The following is an 18,534-nucleotide window of genomic DNA, read 5'->3' on the forward strand; positions in this document are numbered from 1 at the left end:
ATATGTAAAATTTGTTTTATTGCTTTTAACTTCGTTACTCCATGTAGTGAGTAAATAATATTGCATACACAACCAATAGTTTTCAGATTTTCATAGAAATCGAGCTGACTATCATTTTGTAGCCAACAATATTACAAAGCAAGTGGTAAGATAAAAATGAGAAAGTCAACATAAAACTAAATAGCATTTTCAATGCTTTGTAAAATAACATGCATACCTGAAATAAATTTATCATAATATTTTTTATAGAAAAACATTAATAAACAATTAATCTAATGGAATGTAATTATAATGAAATTACTATTTCTGCTATTCCGATAACATAAGTGAATTTTACAATCGTAATAAAATCTTCAGTCAAGCTATTGAAGACTAGAATGAAAAAATGTCATATAAATTTATGAACGCTTTGCATTATAAAAGTAAAAAACTTCAATTGAGTATTAAGTACCTAATAATATACAACCCTTTGTATGATATATACCTTAGGCGTTGTTTTAAAAATATTTAATGATGAATAAATGTAATGTTTCAGTCAAATTTCACCACTTCCGAATTTGTTCTCATAGATACGTGAAGACAAACTTGAAGGACATCTTAAATCGTTCAAGACTTTTGTATAAAATTAATTAATATAAATACAGTATTAATAATTTCACATTTTGTGACACTGCATTTTCAACGCTGGCGGCTGTTTCACCTTTATGTCGTCGAACTGTATTATAAATAAATAACAGATACGCGCTGACGGTACTGAATTACAAAAATCTAAAGTACTTGTAAAACGTCAAAATTGCCTTGTTACGTATGTATATCTATTGGCTAAAAAACTACACTAAATCACTTGGTATGGTCTGCTCATACTGGGCGGTTAACGAATGCATAAAATGCATTCATAAATAAATCATATTTCCTACTTAGCATAATCAGTGTTTACATATTAGTTTGTACCTTCATCGGTCAAAATTATATTTTAATTTAGTAAAAGTTAATTAAAGTCAAGTTTGTAAAGTAAAAACCAGTGCACAAGTGCTATGATAATAACACCTTGTGAGATAAGTACAATTTTAAAATATTTTTTAAAGTACTAAAATAAAGAGCCAAAAAAAAAACTAAAATATTAGGATTTAACACGTCCTCGTGCGAATTAAAATAAAACGGTTACAAGATTATATCTTGTTAAAATTAGAGGTTACGAGATTGCAGTCGACTTATTGCTACTTAATCTAAATTAACATTTATATCACAATTAACGCCAAGGCACTCGTTCGAAATGCCAGATCTGCGCCGGGTCGTCCGAGCACCTCACCGTCGTCAAGGGGGCGCCGATGCCACTCGGATCCGGATGTTTATTCGTAACTAGCGTCAGGCAGAGACCAGTCAACGTCTTGATCCTCGGGCCCTTTTGTTCCCAATACTGTCTATGGTTTTCGTTGCAAAATCTCCAGACGACGCGGCCGTTGCCCTTCTCCAAGCAAAGCCCGACGTCGACCATGATGGAGCCCTTCGGAGTGAACACCACCAGCCCCTCGAGCTGGTCGTCGGGATGGCAGGGCTGGGCGGAGGCGGCGCCGCCCACGCCCGGGACGCTGGCGTTGGGCGCCAGACACGCGCCCAGGTCGTTCTTGATCCTGCCGAACCACCGGTCCTCGCTGGGGAAGAAGTGCTGCGGCCATATATTATCCAAATACCATTTGAACGATTTGCAGCCCAGATTCTTGCGGAGCTCCACGCGGGCGGCCACGCGGCGGTCGTCGCGCACGGCGGCCACGTGCGGGTTGAACTTGTAGAAGAAGTCTGCGTACTCGTCCATCCAGACGGAGACCACGCGCGCCAGGTTGTTGTTGAGCACGCGCTGCACGCCGCCCGGGTAGCTGTAGGGGCTGTGCTTGCGGAAGATGTGGCCCACGCGCGAGCACGACGTGATCTCCACGCGCGCGCCGCACTGCCACGCGCGCCACGACAGCTCCAGGTTCTCGGAGCCCCAGATCACCATGCCCTCGTCGTAGCCTCCGAGGCGCCAGAAGAGGCTTTTCCGGACGGCGAAAAGTCCGCCGGCCATGGTCGGGGTGGGGTACGGCTTGGCGGGGTCCTTCAGCTTGGCATCCATGACCTCCTTGCTGGGCGCGAGCCAGCGGAAGTGCAGGCGCCAGCTGAAGGCGCCCCAGTGGGCGTCCACGCTCTTGGTGTAGGCGAAGGTGTCCTCGGAGATGAGGTCGATGTGCGGACACACGAACACGTCGTCGCTGCCCGCGCGCTCCAGCAGCGGCTCCAGCCACCCCTCCGTCACCTTCGATTTACAACACTATTGTTATATTCCTGTTTACTTTTCTTTATAGCGGATCGAAGCTCCGTTCACATAGAAATTGAGGGACGAAAATACACTATTTACTATCTAAAGTTATTCTTATGCGAAAATATAGATAAATGTGGTTAAATTATAGATAAACTTTGTAAAATATAGATAAAATTTGAATAATAATAAAATAATAACCAAAAATCAGACAAATTACTGGATTTTGGTTATTATTTTATCTATATTTCGGAAAAAATATTATCAAAGTTTAAATTAGTAAAAAAAAGCCCCCAAACCGCTAGAAAGGCATGTTATGACCACGACGATGGAAGATGGAACCACTACTACTAGTAATTTGACAGAAAAATCACAAATATTTTTAAAAGTTCACCTCAATTATCTTAAAAAACAGTTTCTTATAAACTAACAATAATCTGATCGATATTTTCATTGAAGGAAAATACCCTATTGAGTAGCACACATACATCCAAAACTTTCGCATCGAGTAGTATTAATAAATAGACAGGTTTATTTACAGTCTGTCAAGAAAGTGAGGAAAACGGTTTTTTAAATGGAAATGTTTGTTATTTTAAACAGACATACACAGATACACACCTCGCAATGAGCATCCAAGAACACCAGCACATCGCCGCTGGCTGCCTTGGCCCCCAGCAGCCGCGCCCCCACCAGGCCAGTTCTCTTAGGATTCCTCAGCAGATGCACTTGCTTAAAGTCTATTATGGCGTCTTCCAACTCTTTCCCTAGATATGCCCTTTCGCTCGCGTCGTCCACTAAGATTATCTGTAATCAAATACGAAGTATTTATAAAACCCACCCTTGTTCACTTGGTCCTTTGAAAATGTCAGACCGATTGTGATGAAATTTGAAATAGATATGTTATGTCTCAAAATCATAAGATACTTCTTTAAATACATAGTCAACCCCTAAGAGGTCGGAATAGGGTGTGAAAACTGCGGGTGGAGCCGCAGGCAACAGATTTTTTTAAAATTAGAAATCACTTAACTTAAAAATCGATAGTTTATCCATCGATTGTTGACCTAGGTCTATCGATACCATTTATAGTTTCACGAGGCGAACTAGAGATTTTTTGGGTTTGGCTGAAAAATCGATACTTTCCAGAAACACCAGCTTAAAGATTAAAAACATGAATACCTGTTTAACCAAACTGTCGCGAGATCTTCGAATGACAGACATGACAGTCCTCATGAGGGTGGACCACGCCTCGTTGTGGAACACAATGATCACCGTGGCCGTCGGCAAGTTGTCTATGTCATATTTCACGTCTTTGCAGCTGCAACATACGGAATTATGCTCCTGTAATCTTTTCAGGATATATCCTATTACATTACAGATTCCATTAAATAACAAAATCCTCAATTCTCTGACATACATGCAAATTTTCGCGTTATTGTGGGATTAAAACCATATCTAGCTGCACACTAGCGCCACGACAATGTGATGTGTCATAGTGAAAAAAAAAACTTGATATTGTGCTTTACTAGACCGATTCTGGTGACTATTGTTTTCGATATAGTCAACTGTGACTACATGGTGTAATAGAATACTATAATAGTTTCTAATAGGTACAAATTCTTTATCTAGTGTGGCATAATTTGTCACGATATTTTTTCAGTAACAAAAAGAATGATAACGAGATTGTGGCGCTAGTGTGCCATAATGGCGTATGGTACATCTTTGCGTAACAGAAATAGAAGATATGTTGCAACTCTTCTCTAACGCGGCGCACGCTGTGAATGTCATTATCATTTTTGGGCACATAAGAGTACCTAAATGTTATTGTATTTGTTTGTATCTCATTTTATAGATCGCAGTTTCGGTCTGCTGCCTGTTGAGAGGCTTGTATGAATCATTGCTTTGTCCAGTAATACAATAAAGTAAAGTTTTTTTTTGGTATAGCGTAATAAAGTTGCTGTTGCTTATAAAGCTGCTGTTTGAATACTGGTTAATTTGAACATGCTTGTCTCTGAAACAACGAGTTCGACTTGAAAATCCTTTCTGTGAATTATATGATAGTCACATTTAAATGAGATAGGCTATCCATCCAGAATACTGGAATTTCCAAGAAGTGAGTACTCTCAGGGTATGCCCTGAGAGTTCACTTCTTGGCTATGGCTAACAAGCAACATAGTCATCATTATAATTATTTGTGTCCTCATCAAATGATTATAAACTTACCACCATACGCGTAGGTGGTGACTGGTGACACATATTTTTTTGAAAGGTACAATGTACCTACTTATACCACACCGCTCCCACCCGGCAAGATGGCATTCATAGAAAAGTGAACTTTAAAACGTCCACTGTAGGTATAAATTAGCGTAGATACTCTCGTTTTCTCATGTAAGTAAATCTACGCTTTTTTTTATTCAAAACTAATTTACAGAATTTCTATAAATAAAATAGTGTTTAATTTGTCGGCATTCTATGACTGAATGCTACATAATTTAATCAAGATGTCCAAAACACAAACAATGAACTTCCTGTGGCTATGGTTGTTTTACGAGGTTGTTTTGCTTTTTGTAATGCTGATATTTACTAATCATGTACTTTTACGCATTTATCAGCTTATGTCAGCGGTGGAAAAAATTATAAAAAAGACAACATAACTTAATTTCCTTTCTTCATATGATCTTTTATTGCAGTATTAATTGGGAAAAAAAGCAGTGCAATTACTCTTCAATATATGTATTAGGTTTTTCGAAACAGTTGCATAATTCTTTTATTCACATAGTTGCATAATTCTCTAATTGCTTCATACATTGATATTGATTTACATAAATCAGGGTCCCAAGAAACAAGGTGTTCAATGTCCATAGTACTTTCAGCAATACACTTTGCTTCAGAAAACTTGGGCGTGTGGTTCCGCCCTAGAATAGGACTACTCCATATCCTCCCGTCGCACGAGGCGACTAAGGGATAGAAAGCCTTGGCAGCTGGTAGGCAACAATAGCATTCCCAAAGATAAGGGTTAACGCCAGGCAGGAGTTTGCTTCAGAAAACTTTCATTAGACACATAAATAGATTGATTTACCTTTTACTTCTCACATCTGGCAGACTTCTATTGATAGATATCTTGTCACTAACTACAATATTGTAATAATGGAGTGAGAAATGCTCCTTAGCAGTTATCAGCTCTCTCTGGTAGATCTCCACCGGCCGCCCCCCTTCTCCGGCCATTGGCACCGGAGAGTATAAATTTGCATTTATTACATCTGAAAGGATGGTCATCAAATGAATGCTTTACCTCGGAATTTGAGATAAGTTAGTGGAACTATAATACAATTATATAAATGTTACATACTACTATCTACACATCAACATCTGCAGCCCTCTGTGCCCACTGCTGGGTAGGATAGACCTTCTTCTATGTCAATCTTCTCTGTCTTATCTACTTCTACTATCTATTATGAAAAGATAATACCTAAAATTCATGGAAAATTAAGAGCAGTACCTAATCAAATAATAATTATGAAACTACTCAATATAGGATGGCCATAAGTTATATTTCTCCTTTTTGTGAGCTGACCATCAGTGCAATTATCTTTGTTAATTACTTTTAAGAACTTAAGTAAAAGAACAAAATACTAACTACTAAAGTAAACAAAAATTTACAATGAGAACTAATTAGGTACATATTTGCATGAGCATATTACAAAATATCTACAGGCAATTTACAAAATTGTTAAATATATGACTGATCAAGGTGTATTGCACCAGTCCACTTTAATGTTAACTTTAACTTGTTCATAAAAACGCAAAGTACACCATTTTATAAGTGTGGGCAGCATGCAGGTTAAAGTTAATGACAAAGTTGACTGGTGCCACCCACCCTTAAGGTATTCACCTGATCTAGTGAGTAGATTACAAAATATTAACATTTCTCTCTGTAACTAACAGACTTGATTGAAATTTATCACATGAAAATAAGTTCTCAAGCATTCAACCACATGGCAATCAAGGGGAGTCAACACTTTTTTCATTTGAATCATCACATTCGCTTGCAATGAGTAGGTACTTTAATTAGAACACACACAAGATCATGCCCTTCAAGATTAATATTAAAAACAACTTACCTTCAGGCAACTTTCTACCACTGCTTCCACCAATATAATGACCAACAATAACTCTCATTCCATTTTTATCCAAATAAGAATTATTATCATATTGCTTACTGAAAACAAATATATTATGCCATATTATTAGAATACTACATACCCATTAAACAAATTAGTAAATGTTTCTTATGTACTTTTCCATTGATTTTGCTTAATTTCGTAAAAGTAGAACTATGTAAATTGGGAAATAACAATATTATCAGCCTATAGCAGTCCCCTGCTGGACACAGGCCTCTCCCAAGGTGCTAGACTGCTTTCAATTTTGGGCTATACATATCCAGTCGTATCCTACAATCTGTCGCAGGTTGTCACACTATCTAGCCAGTGGGCGTCCCATTACTTACATGCAGGTGCAGACAATATAAAAGCCACAAAAGAACAAGATGACATCAACATAACACAGAAGATACAACTAATATATGCTAATTACTGTGAAGTGTGGGATAGGGGCAATAAATAAACTTTAGATTTTCTTTACTTATGAAATAGACTTGTGATTTTATGTCTTGGCTATTTAATTATAAATAATAATTAATCAAAACTTTTTATGTTAATTATCTGTGATGCACAAAATTATTTATTGAATCACTGAGTGACTTCTCACTGGTGGCTCTCTTCTCACTGGTGGCAACCCTCAGTCACTCAGTGATTATGATTGTGATTGACTATTTGTCATTTGTTGTAATAATAATTAATTTTTAAAGACTAGCGAAGCCTTCGCATATCACATAAAGGTTACCTGTGATGGTTGCTGTAAGTGAAGTGTTTTTCACTACTCTAATAATTATATATCATAAATTAATAATTGCATAATTTTCTCCTTACCCTGGAATACCGTTCCAATTATGTCTTTTATGAACTCTCTCAAATAATGTCATAGCCACATAAAACATGGCATTTATTAGAAATATAAGAACAATAATTAGAGCTATAATCTTTTTTCTTCGACCCCTACATAGAAGGGACCAATGTTCCTGAAAATAAAGTACTACATAAGTAACATTTATAAATACTTCCCTTTGCAATCTTTTTAAATAAATAATAAACTTACAAATCTTAGTCTCATTTTGTATGTTTATTTAGATTTTTTCACGTAGATACACATACATAAATACTGAAGCAATTCACAACATTTATTTCGATTGTATTTTGTTTTTACTTTCCTTTCCTTTCCATGTTTTCATGATGAAATGAATGATTTGTGTGTAGAGCGGAGGTATGTATCCTACATGTAAACGTACAATCGACGATGGGAAACCCATAGATTTTAAACTCACTACTGCTACCAGAATACACGTATGATCATGTGATCTGTGCTGTGCCTATGCTGTTTTGCAAATTCCCGCTTTCTAAAGAAAATCTTGGAAATTTCGGGCCATTAAAGCCTAATTTTCGGGACATAACCTGGACTTTTCGTTGTACCAAAACCTGGACTTGAAACCTAAAATAACATGCAGTTTGTGAGATTGACGAATGTGAGTCAACATGTTTAGGATGATAATATTATGTTTATCTAAGAATTTTTTGTAAGTGCCCATTTTTTCTTACTATAATAATATACTTTAAAAGGATACATATTGTGTACCGTTGTATTTAGCTAAATATATAAATGTTCATGATATTTTTGTAAATCATTCAGAATTGTGAAAATTTTTGCAAAATTGATTTTTCTACTGAAATAGAAAGTTATTTATATCGATTTTTTATTTTTTATGGAATATGTTGAATATAACTCAAATTCGGCCATATTATTCATTTTAGCCCATTAAGATCGATCAATTCGATGATCATTCTATCTAATAGAGAGATCAATTTTAAACTCGATGGGTGTAGTATATATTTTTGACACTGACATTGATAAAGATTTTTTCTATGGAATACGACCATTGAATTAGTACATACGTACTCCATACAACTGGAACGTTCACTGTGACTATAAACGCGTGCTGAAAGAGAGGTTAGAAAACTATGTGTGTCCTTTTTTGACGAGTGTGTCCGTCCATGTTAACAGAAATTTTCTGGAATAGGCACGAGTCATTGCGAAGGCAACGAAGTATACTTTTGCGAATTGGTATTTTATTCTTGCAATATAGTCTCGTAATTTCTGTTGCATTTGGTTCTCTAGGGACACATTTTAAAGTGCAAAATACGCGTTATCATCAAATTACGGCACCTTTCGTACGGAAAAGGTACTTTTTAAAACTAACTAATATTACGCATAGGTACATAGTATCACGTCTTCATTAATTTCGGGGTAAACAGAGGCTCGAGTCATAAGACCCAAAGGCCACCTTAGCGTGTAGATGGGCGCAGAGATTGAAACAGGAATCAAAATAGTGACGGGTGAGTCGCATCACCTATTGTCATGATTCTAAGGATTGCACCCTTTTCCTCGATCGACTTCCTGATGTCTGTGTGGGATGAGAAGCAGCTGACAGCTTCAGCTCCCAGACTTAAATAGCATAGGATTTTATGAAAGACTATATGTTACCGGAGGCTTCGCTCCCGTAGAAATTTTGAGAAAAAATATAGCAATCTTGGTATATAACAATCTTTCTAATGGTGAAAGAATTTTTGAGATCGGATCGGTAGTTTCGGAGATTACCCGCCTCAAACATAACATACAAACTCACAAACACTTACCTCTTCATAATAATAGTACCTATAGATATCGGAAACTACACGCTTTAAACATAGAAACTCACAAACGCTTACCTCTTTATAATAATATATCGGAGATTATCCGCCTCAAACATACAAACTCACAAACGTTTCCTCTTTATAATAATAGTATAGAAGAGCATTTGGGTTTCTAATTCGGATTCCTGATTAAGATTCCGTGTTCGGAAACCTTGTGTGCGGCAGTGGGCGTAGGCACAATAAGGTGTAAAATAAGGTCCAGCCAAGTTGTCACATAGATTTTGAAAAGGCCCCGCGCAAGAAATCTGTGAGTGAGTTGTCAATCAAAAATTATTCATTCGAGATTCATTCATTTTGACGACCTCGGTGGCGCAGTGGTAAAGTTCTTGCCACTGAACCGAGAGGTCCCGGGTTCGATCCCCGGTCGGGTCATGATGGAAAATGATCTTTTTCTGATTGGCCCGGGTCTTGGATGTTTATTTATATATGTATCTATTTATAAAATATAGTATCGTTGAGTTAGTATCCCATAACACAAGTCTCGAACTTACTTTGGGGCTAGCTCAATCTGTGTGATTTGTCCTAATATATTTATTTATTTATAGATTAAACCTTCGTTCAAACCCGTGGTTCAAACTGAGGCGAATACCGCGCGGGACGCGGGACGCGAATCAGTGCGATTTGCTTGCTCGCTTAACCTCCCAAACTGAGACGAATCCCGCTCGTCGTTATATTTGATTTCTCAATACAAAAACACGTCTTTTGACGTCGAAAAACAGTCGCTCGCTATCCCGCGTATATTTCAATGCAGCTGCGCTCATGCTGCGCGACTATTCGCATTCATTTGAATTGAACATGAATACGCGCAAGCTAATCCCGTCCCTCAGACAGTTTGAACCTTAGGTTTGAACAAATCTTCATTTATTTTAGCAACTTCACTTACTACATCAGTAAATCAATTACTAAATTCTAAATTGATCTTAATGAAATTCACTTTCGTCTTCACTCACTCACTCAGTTGTCAACAATTGTCTTGTCATGTCAGTTGTCAGTTCAGTCAGCTAGCCACCAGGAGAAGATCGTAAATCGCAGCTGTAAATACATTGGAATACAAATGATTTTAAACTAACACAAATGACTTAGATAGAGATGCACAGTTGTGCAAGTACATGGATAGCATTAAAATCAATACCTACTTTATCATTTAAAAGGCGGAGTAGTCGAAAGCCCTATAACGATGTCTGGTAGAGGTCGAGGAAACTGGAGATATCAAAACCGGCGCGGTAGAGGAAGAGGAACCTCATGGGGAGACAGGAGTTTCGAACCCGGTAGCAGTTCTAAAGATGGTATTCCACCTGAGCGTCGTCCAAGAAATTTACGTGGAAAAGACATTGGTTTGTACTACCGAGACCGGCATATAAAAGTCGCAAAAGAAAGAGGGAATTCAGGGTCAATGAGAAAAAAACAAAATCCAGAAGATTACATTGTAAGTTTGGTTATAACATAATAATATTATAAGATAGGTATTTAGGCAATTAAAAATTTAGTTATAAAATCTTGTAGGGTGATGTCTGAGAAAGTTTTATTATGGTTTTACCCGTGATTTTACCGAGCGAAGCCGGAAAGGGCTGCTAGTTATTAGATATTTAGGGAATTAAAAATTTTGCAAGCATCTAGGCGAAACATCCAAGTAAATTCTGCTAACATCCATAACATGGCCTTATGTCTATATGTTCATCTTTCTACACTACTTTTTGGCATAATACACTCTAAAAAATGTTTTTATTATATTAGTATTTATGTAGGTACCAGCTGAAAATCAGCATTGTGGCTTGCAGTCAGGGCACAAAACTGAGCTGGGATCCTTTTCAACATAGAGAAACTAATGGATAGTTTGTAAGCAAATGTAAAAACTTAACTTTATTTGCTGATTAAAGTATTTCTTTCTTTCTTTGTAAAGTTGTAAAAATCTTACTAGCACAATGCTTATAATAAAATTTCATATTGTTTTCAGTCTAAAAGGGATTTATATTTTACTGACTGCGCCCCAGGGCTTCTCTGCCATGGGAATTTTGGCATAAAAAGCACCTTATGTGTTATTCCAAGTTATATTCTACCCGTGTACCAAATTTCATAACAATTGGTCCAGTCGATTTTGTGTGAAAGGTTGATTAATAAACATGTATACTTACACACATCCTCAAATCCTCAAACTTTCGCATTTATAATATTAGTAGGTTATTATCAGTTATATTATATGTCTGTTCTCTTCCCTTATCCATTGTTACAATATTGCTAACTTTACCACATTTCTGACTATGTGAGTTCATGTGTTGTACAAAATTCCACTACTGTGCCAAAAATTAAGAACTAAAGAAACTTATACCTTTCTAATGGCCCGTCCCAACATCGCTTCTCTACGCTCACCTACGGCATGAAAATCCTTGCAGTTGTTTCGAGTTTGTTGTGAACAGAGAGAAAGACTGGCATATGGCAAAAGACTTTATGGAGTGCACATACAACACATCTTTAAAGAAATATTCAAATGTATAACTAAACATTTTAAAAAATCATTTGTATTTATTTTATTTATTTCAGTTAAACCTAAAAATTCCGAAAGTTGTTGCACAAAAGCTTGATGCCGACTTGAAGATTATTTTAAAATTAGCAAACAGATCATTAAAAGAAAAAGATGATGAATCAGTTCTTAAAAATGAATGTGACTCTGAAACAGATGATTTTGTATTTAAAAAACCGAAACTGCCGGATACCTCCAACAACTCAGCACCAAATACTTCTAGTACTCCAGATTTTATTCCTGTTAACAATGAATTACCATCTGATTATGGAAATGATAGAAGACAATTGTCTCTCCGAGGGGCCGGAGACTTCAAATATGGCTATGAAGACATTATAACTGGCTCATTTGACCAAAAACTTGATGAATGTCTGTCGAATGGGATCAAAATCAATGAGAGTAATATTGAAATTAAAGATTTAAATATTGCTTTACATAATGATTATATGAGAATGTTACAAGACTCAAGGTACAAAAGGTATTTGGAGTTTAGAAAGAAGCTTCCAACATATAGCAAAACAAAGGAGTTGTTAGAAGTTATCAAGGATAATCAAGTCATAGTCATAAGTGGGGAAACTGGATGTGGAAAATCAACACAGGTATTTATTTATTTAATTTTAATCTTATTTAATTTGAAAATTTATCATTATTAACAGCCTTGTTTCCCACTGCTGGGAATAGGCGTTAGGCAAAATTAATAAAAGCTATCCTTCTCGGTCTTGTACCTTACAAAACCAAATTTCTCAAATTTTTACTTTTAAATATAACCTAAAAAGAAATATTTAAAATATTTCAATATTTCTGTATTTTTCAAAAACTAGGTAACTTAATGTTTATGTATTACTAGCTTTTGCCCACAACTTCGTATAAATCCGTTTCCCATGGGAATTTCAAGAAATCCCTTCTTAGTGCTCCCCTACACTGTGCTAGGAACCTACACACCAAATTTCAGCTTTCTACGCCCAGTAGTTATATATATATATATATATATATATATATATATATATATATATATATATATATATATATATATATATATAGATTATTGCCTGCCTAATAAATTCAATTGTTCTGTCAGGTCCCACAAATCATTTTAGATGATGCTATCGCCAACTTCAGTGGTGGCAATGTAAAGATTCTGGTCACTCAACCAAGGCGGATTGCTGCTTTATCCCTTGCTTCCAGAGTGGCTGAGGAGAGAGGTGAAAAACTGGGATCATCTGTTGGTTATGTTGTGAGGCTTGAGAGGTAAGTCCAATAATATAATGTTGTTTTTTATTTTTCATACATTTATTTCTTAGATCAGTAAAGTATAATATAATTTTACAATACTCGTAGAATATACTTCATGACGTAAAAATGCTTCTTATGTACCAGCTTTGGGGGGAAAGGGCGCAAGCTTCTTCATACGTATTCGATTATGGCGCCAACCCTGGCATTGTACCTGGTATTGGCAGAGTGTTCGTTTTAAACTCATTAACGATTATTACAACTTATATAAAATCTTACCTCTACTTAAGTTACTACACTACAGCTCTATTCTTGTATCCACTACTCTAAAACAAGTCAAAGAACAAAAGCATTTACTATTATGATTAACAGTTGGCATGTAGTTTAATAGATAACATTGATCATCAACTTTCTAAAACTTACTTGTTAGAATTCTACTCAAAACTTAATGAATCCTTCAATCGCGACGATTCGAAACGCATTATTTTCTGGAAGCCGGCTACCGGTCAGTAGGCGATGATGGGGTAATCCAATCCTAATGATTGATATATAAATTTTCTTCAAAATACTGAAATGCAGCTAACAAATACACTATAACTGGTTTTCAGAGTGGACTGTCGTGACAGAGGAAGTATAACATTTTGCACAACAGGCGTCCTACTAGTTGACCTGGAGATTGACCAAGGTTTGACAAAATACAGTCATATTATCCTGGACGAGGTGCATGAAAGGGACACACATATTGATCTTGCTATGTGCATGTTGAAAAAGGTAATAATGCTTCAAACACAATAAAAATACTTCATACATAACGAAATCTCCGAAATTATATTGGAATATCAACTTATCATGGCCAGTAACTTGAATGGAATATCAGAATGCCTATTAATAATATTATGGATATGTTGCAATCGAAGTGAATCTACTATTAAATTTATAATTAATCGGCGCTGGCCAAGTGTCACTAATTTTGAGAATGATCTTCTAAAGAAATGAAAATTATAGTCAATATTTCCGTCGGTAATTACAAGTGAAAAACCCATTGATTTATTATAATGCTTAATCTATACGTATTACGTTCATAATCTATAAGGTTATTTTTACTCTAAAGTTACATAATAAAGCTGCATCTTGAAACATAACAGCCTACCCTTTATTGACTATTAAACTGAACTGCAATATATGTACTTTTATTGTGAAATTGTAGACAGTCAATTGTGCAATATGAATGAATGATGATACTTTTCCAAAATTGAAACTTTCATTTTAGTTTGACAAGTTGACATATCTTATTTGATAGCAGTGACTCCCTGGCCGGGCCAGATAGCCATGTGCATAGCGCTTATACGAAATAAATTAATATTAGTCTTGTTCTTATTCTAAAGATGGTTTGGTAATTAAATATATTTTCTAGGTCCTCAATAAGCGACATGATCTCAAACTAATACTGATGAGTGCGACTATTGACGCTGACAAACTGTCAGCCTTCTACAACAACTGCCCTATGATGCACATTGAGGGGTTGGCGTATCCCGTTCAGGATATATATTTAGAAGACATATTACAAACGATAAAATTCGAGCTTTCAGAGCCAGTGAACGATAGAAATTTTACAAAAAGACGATGGAAACGATATTTGAAACGATATTCGGAAGAGAGCATGTGTCAAAAGGCGATACAGTATAGAGCTGAAGTGGGTAAGTTTTTGTCGATTACTTTATTGACTTTGAAATTAGGTACTAGAAATAATATACATTATATTACTGTTGTGCTATTTTTGTCTCATAAATAAATAGGTAGGTATATGTATAAGTATATAATGTTGTTTAGGCATATATTTGTTTCAATAATACAGTATTTTTGTAGCTTGCAAATAATAATTTTTAGATTTTTAAACAATATATAAAAATATTTATAAGTTGGAACAGACAAAATAAATAGCACTACATTTACTTTCAGGCCCTTGGTTAGAATCTCAAAAGAAGGCGGGCAAAATAGACGAGGTCGTATATAAGACACTAAGCGATCACAGAATTGAGGATCTCAACATGGAACTTATCCTTGAGCTTGTACTCTATATTTGTCGCGGACCGCCCGGCGCGGTCTTGATATTTTTCCCAGGAATAGGCGAGATAACCAAGCTTCTCAAACTGATGAGAGAAAGCAAAGCTTTCCCTCCAAATCTATATAATATCTACCCTTTGCATTCCAAGTTGTCCACTGTCGAACAACACAAGATATTCCAAACACCACCACAGCATATAAGGAAAATAATTGTGGCCACTAATATCGCAGAGACATCTATAACTATAGATGATATAGTCTATGTAATAGATTGCGGCAAAATCAAATATAACGGGTTGAACATAGAGAATTATATCTCAACGCTGCAGACACAATGGGTTTCTAAAGCCAACCTACGCCAACGGTAATGCACTACATTTTTCTATAATTTGTTAAATAATTGTTTTATATCAGAAAAACTTCTGTAAATTGCAATTAGAACTGAAGGCATAAATTATATTAATACACTTGCCAGTGAAGTATTTTGCTTGAATACTCTGTTATATTCTTCCGAAATTTAAGTTTCCTTATTGCTAATCACTTTTTTATGGATAAATATAGCTTAAGTTACTCTACAATTCATTTTATTAATTCTACTACCGATAACGATTATTTTATTTGACTTATTTCCACTTGTTTCGCTGATTGCTGGGCTCGGTGTTCTCCATCTCGTTCCAAACTTAGCTGTCCAATCAATCACTTTTTTGTATCAGATAATTATTTAAATTTTAGCCGTGGTCGCGCCGGTCGCTGCCAGCCAGGAGTCTGCTACCACTTACTGACTTCATTCCGCGCTGAGCAGCTGGAGGAGCGCCTGCTGCCGGAGCTGCAGAGGAGCAACCTCCTGGAGCCCGTGCTGCAGGTCAAGCGGCTGCGGCTGGGGCTCGCGGACACTGCCTTCCAGCTGGTGCCGGACGCTCCCGATCTGTCTACTGTCCAGAGAGCGGTCAACCATCTGCAGAAGTAAGTGTTTGTGTTCGTAGTCTACTGCCACTTGCTGATGTCATTCCTCACCAAGAAAGTAAAGGATGGTATATTGAAATTCCTAGTCTCAGCCTATCAAGGAAATAGACGTGACTTTGGGTATTTTTATGTACGTACTATTATGTAATAAGCGCGCTGGCAACATTGTGAGACTAGCGCCAACACGGCGGCTGCGGCAGCGCGAGTTAACAAGGGCGCGCACTGTGCAAAATGCGCACGAGTAAACGTCAACATAGAGAGGTGTCACTGAAAGGAGACGGATGTAGTTTTGTGAATAATATTTCGTTGTAAATGTAAAAGTTATAAATTCCCAGGTTAGGAGCATTGGATGATAAGGAAACCCTGACACCTCTAGGCTGGCACCTGGCTAGGCTACCCGTCCACCCAGCAGCAGGCAAACTGTTGATACTGGGCACGTTGTTAGGGTGTCTCGACCGCGCCGCCAGCGTCGCCGCCGTGTGGAGCTTCAAGGACCCATTCCTCATGGTCATCGGTAGGTAATGTGCTTATTTCAAGTGTTGTTTAGTTGATTGCTAACACTGCTGTCAGATTTTATTGAAGTCGCCTACATAACTTACGATTACCTAGCGAACCGACATCTAGTCAGAGATGAGTGGTGGATTAAAACCCATTACAATCCACTCGGATGAAATTGTTATCACCCAATTTGGTAGGTGAAAACTCTTTGCGCTAGAAGTATGTATCATGGCTGATTTATTACGAGTAAAACTTTTAGATAATAATACTTTATGTTTTCTAATTACTTAATACCTTTCGAAACGAAACTTTTATCAGATTTACTTTAATTGGTTGTATCACAGAAATGATGTATTTTTGTAAGTTAGAGTATTGCATCAACAACTATAATGAACCAAAATACGAAACAGGGACGAAAATATGGTTTAAGTTCTAAAGAAATCGATTTTTTTCAGGTCAGACGGACCTAGTCGAAGATGCTAAAAAGAACATGGCCCTGGGCGAGCCAAGCGATCACGTGGCTATGTCGGAAGCTTTCATCCAATGGGAGAACATCCCACCGAGAGCCAGACGGGATTTCGCCTATAACAACTTTCTCGCGCACAACACTTTAGAGCTGTTATCAGATATGAAGAAGCAATTGGGAGATAATCTGAAGCAAATGGGATTCTTGGCTTCGGGGGACGTGCGCTCGCCGTGGGAGAACAGGAACGCTAATAATTTAAGCGTTTTCAAAGCGGTTGTCGCGGCCGCGCTATATCCGAATATAGGTGCTGTGAGGTGAGACTGCTTGTTAGCTTGTTTTCTTCCCGCTCTATTTTAATATGTGGCATGACTTGATAAAATGGGACAGAAGTGTGTAACAGGAAAGGGAAACATTTTCTGGAGGACATAAAATATTTTTTTAATAATATAATATTTTAGCCAGCAATAAATTCATTACAAGGCATTTGAGGAAAATAAATATATTTGTAAAAAGTTTTATATGCTACTATAATTTTAATTCTCAAATACTCACTTTCAGATGGATAGGAATTAATAGTAGAAAAAACAAACCAAGAATAAAAGTGCAAACTCCAGAAAATGGCAATATCCAAGTACACCCAAGCAGTGTGATGTATGTGAAACGTAAAGGTGGGGGCAAACCAACCTTTTTAAATAACCCGGGAGCCAACTGGCTAGTGTACTGGTTGAAACAGCGCTCCACGGAACTCTTTTTAATTGATGTCACCCTGGTACATACGCTGCCGCTGCTGTTTTTTGGTGAATTGAAAATTGTTGAAAGTAAGTGTTAACTACTTGCTTCCAGTAAACGAAACGTGAGAAATCTTGCACTCAAATTGATTTTATTCAGCTAGTTTGAAAAACCAATCCAATTTAATGCCAATGAATTATTTACGTGTGTTACATTCTCGTAATGACACCTATGATAGTATAATATCCGGTACAAATCCCACATACAACGCTCGGGCTAACAAGATTTTTTGGGGTTCCGTAATCCTAAAAGGAAACAATACCGTAAATGAAATAAAATAACCGTAAATATTTACGGATTTCGGATTTTGCTTTTTTTGTTATATACCTACGTATATAACAAAGAAAACAAATTTTAATGAATCCTCCATGCGCGTGTCCAATACACGTTGGACCGGTTTTTAATTTCCAAATTTTTTTCAGTGAAAGAAGAAAATTGCTTAATGTCAATATCGGCGTACAAAGTAAGCTGTCCCAAAGCACAAGCGGACTTATTAATTGAACTGAGAAAATCGTTAGATGATGTTTTGGCGTCGAAAATTTGCAGTCATCATAATAAACATAGTACCACATATAGCTATGTTGATGAATACGTATTGAAGTCAGTATTTGTTGAATCTTTTAAATTGGATTTGAATAGTTCGTGAGAAGCATTGATTTTATAGAACTGTACGGTTTTTTTTACAGAGCTGTCATTGATATTATTACGGCTGAAGATGAGGGCGTGGAGTATTTTGACGAAGACGACGACACGACTGGCTCGGAATGTGATCATGAATCTGATCTCAATGATTAAATGTGTAAAACACGTGAATAAAATAAAAATGAATGTATTTAATATCTACCGTGGTTTT

General features: G+C 36.7%; 2 protein-coding genes across 3 annotated transcripts; one reads left to right on the forward strand and one right to left on the reverse strand.

Annotated features, from left to right (window-relative positions):
• Position 1: 1 nt before the first annotated feature.
• Positions 2 to 7,716, reverse strand: LOC128675235 (polypeptide N-acetylgalactosaminyltransferase 3-like). Its single transcript, XM_053754522.2, has 7 exons — positions 7,505 to 7,716; positions 7,279 to 7,427; positions 6,412 to 6,509; positions 5,370 to 5,550; positions 3,470 to 3,608; positions 2,912 to 3,097; positions 2 to 2,290 (listed from the first exon to the last, which is right to left on the reverse strand). Exons 1-7 carry the CDS (start codon positions 7,517 to 7,519, stop codon positions 1,250 to 1,252), a joined length of 1,809 nt encoding a protein of 602 aa, XP_053610497.1. The 5' UTR covers positions 7,520 to 7,716; the 3' UTR covers positions 2 to 1,249.
• Positions 7,717 to 10,130: 2,414 nt separating this feature from the next.
• LOC128675233 (ATP-dependent DNA/RNA helicase DHX36-like) lies at positions 10,131 to 18,520 on the forward strand. 2 transcript variants are annotated; one of them, XM_053754519.2, is made up of 12 exons: positions 10,131 to 10,579; positions 11,692 to 12,270; positions 12,750 to 12,919; positions 13,510 to 13,672; positions 14,316 to 14,598; positions 14,861 to 15,329; positions 15,698 to 15,928; positions 16,264 to 16,442; positions 16,882 to 17,206; positions 17,451 to 17,710; positions 18,104 to 18,281; positions 18,368 to 18,520. In XM_053754519.2, the coding sequence occupies exons 1-12, from the start codon at positions 10,331 to 10,333 to the stop codon at positions 18,474 to 18,476; spliced, it is 3,195 nt and encodes a 1,064-aa protein (XP_053610494.1). In that variant the 5' UTR covers positions 10,131 to 10,330; the 3' UTR covers positions 18,477 to 18,520. The 2 variants fall into 2 exon arrangements, 1 of the variants encoding a protein (XP_053610494.1); XR_008405246.1 differs by lacking the exon at positions 17,451 to 17,710.
• Positions 18,521 to 18,534: the final 14 nt, after the last annotated feature.

The sequence above is a fragment of the Plodia interpunctella genome, chromosome 14 (assembly GCF_027563975.2).
Source record: "Plodia interpunctella isolate USDA-ARS_2022_Savannah chromosome 14, ilPloInte3.2, whole genome shotgun sequence".
In the NCBI taxonomy this organism is placed as follows: Eukaryota; Metazoa; Arthropoda; class Insecta; order Lepidoptera; family Pyralidae; genus Plodia; species Plodia interpunctella.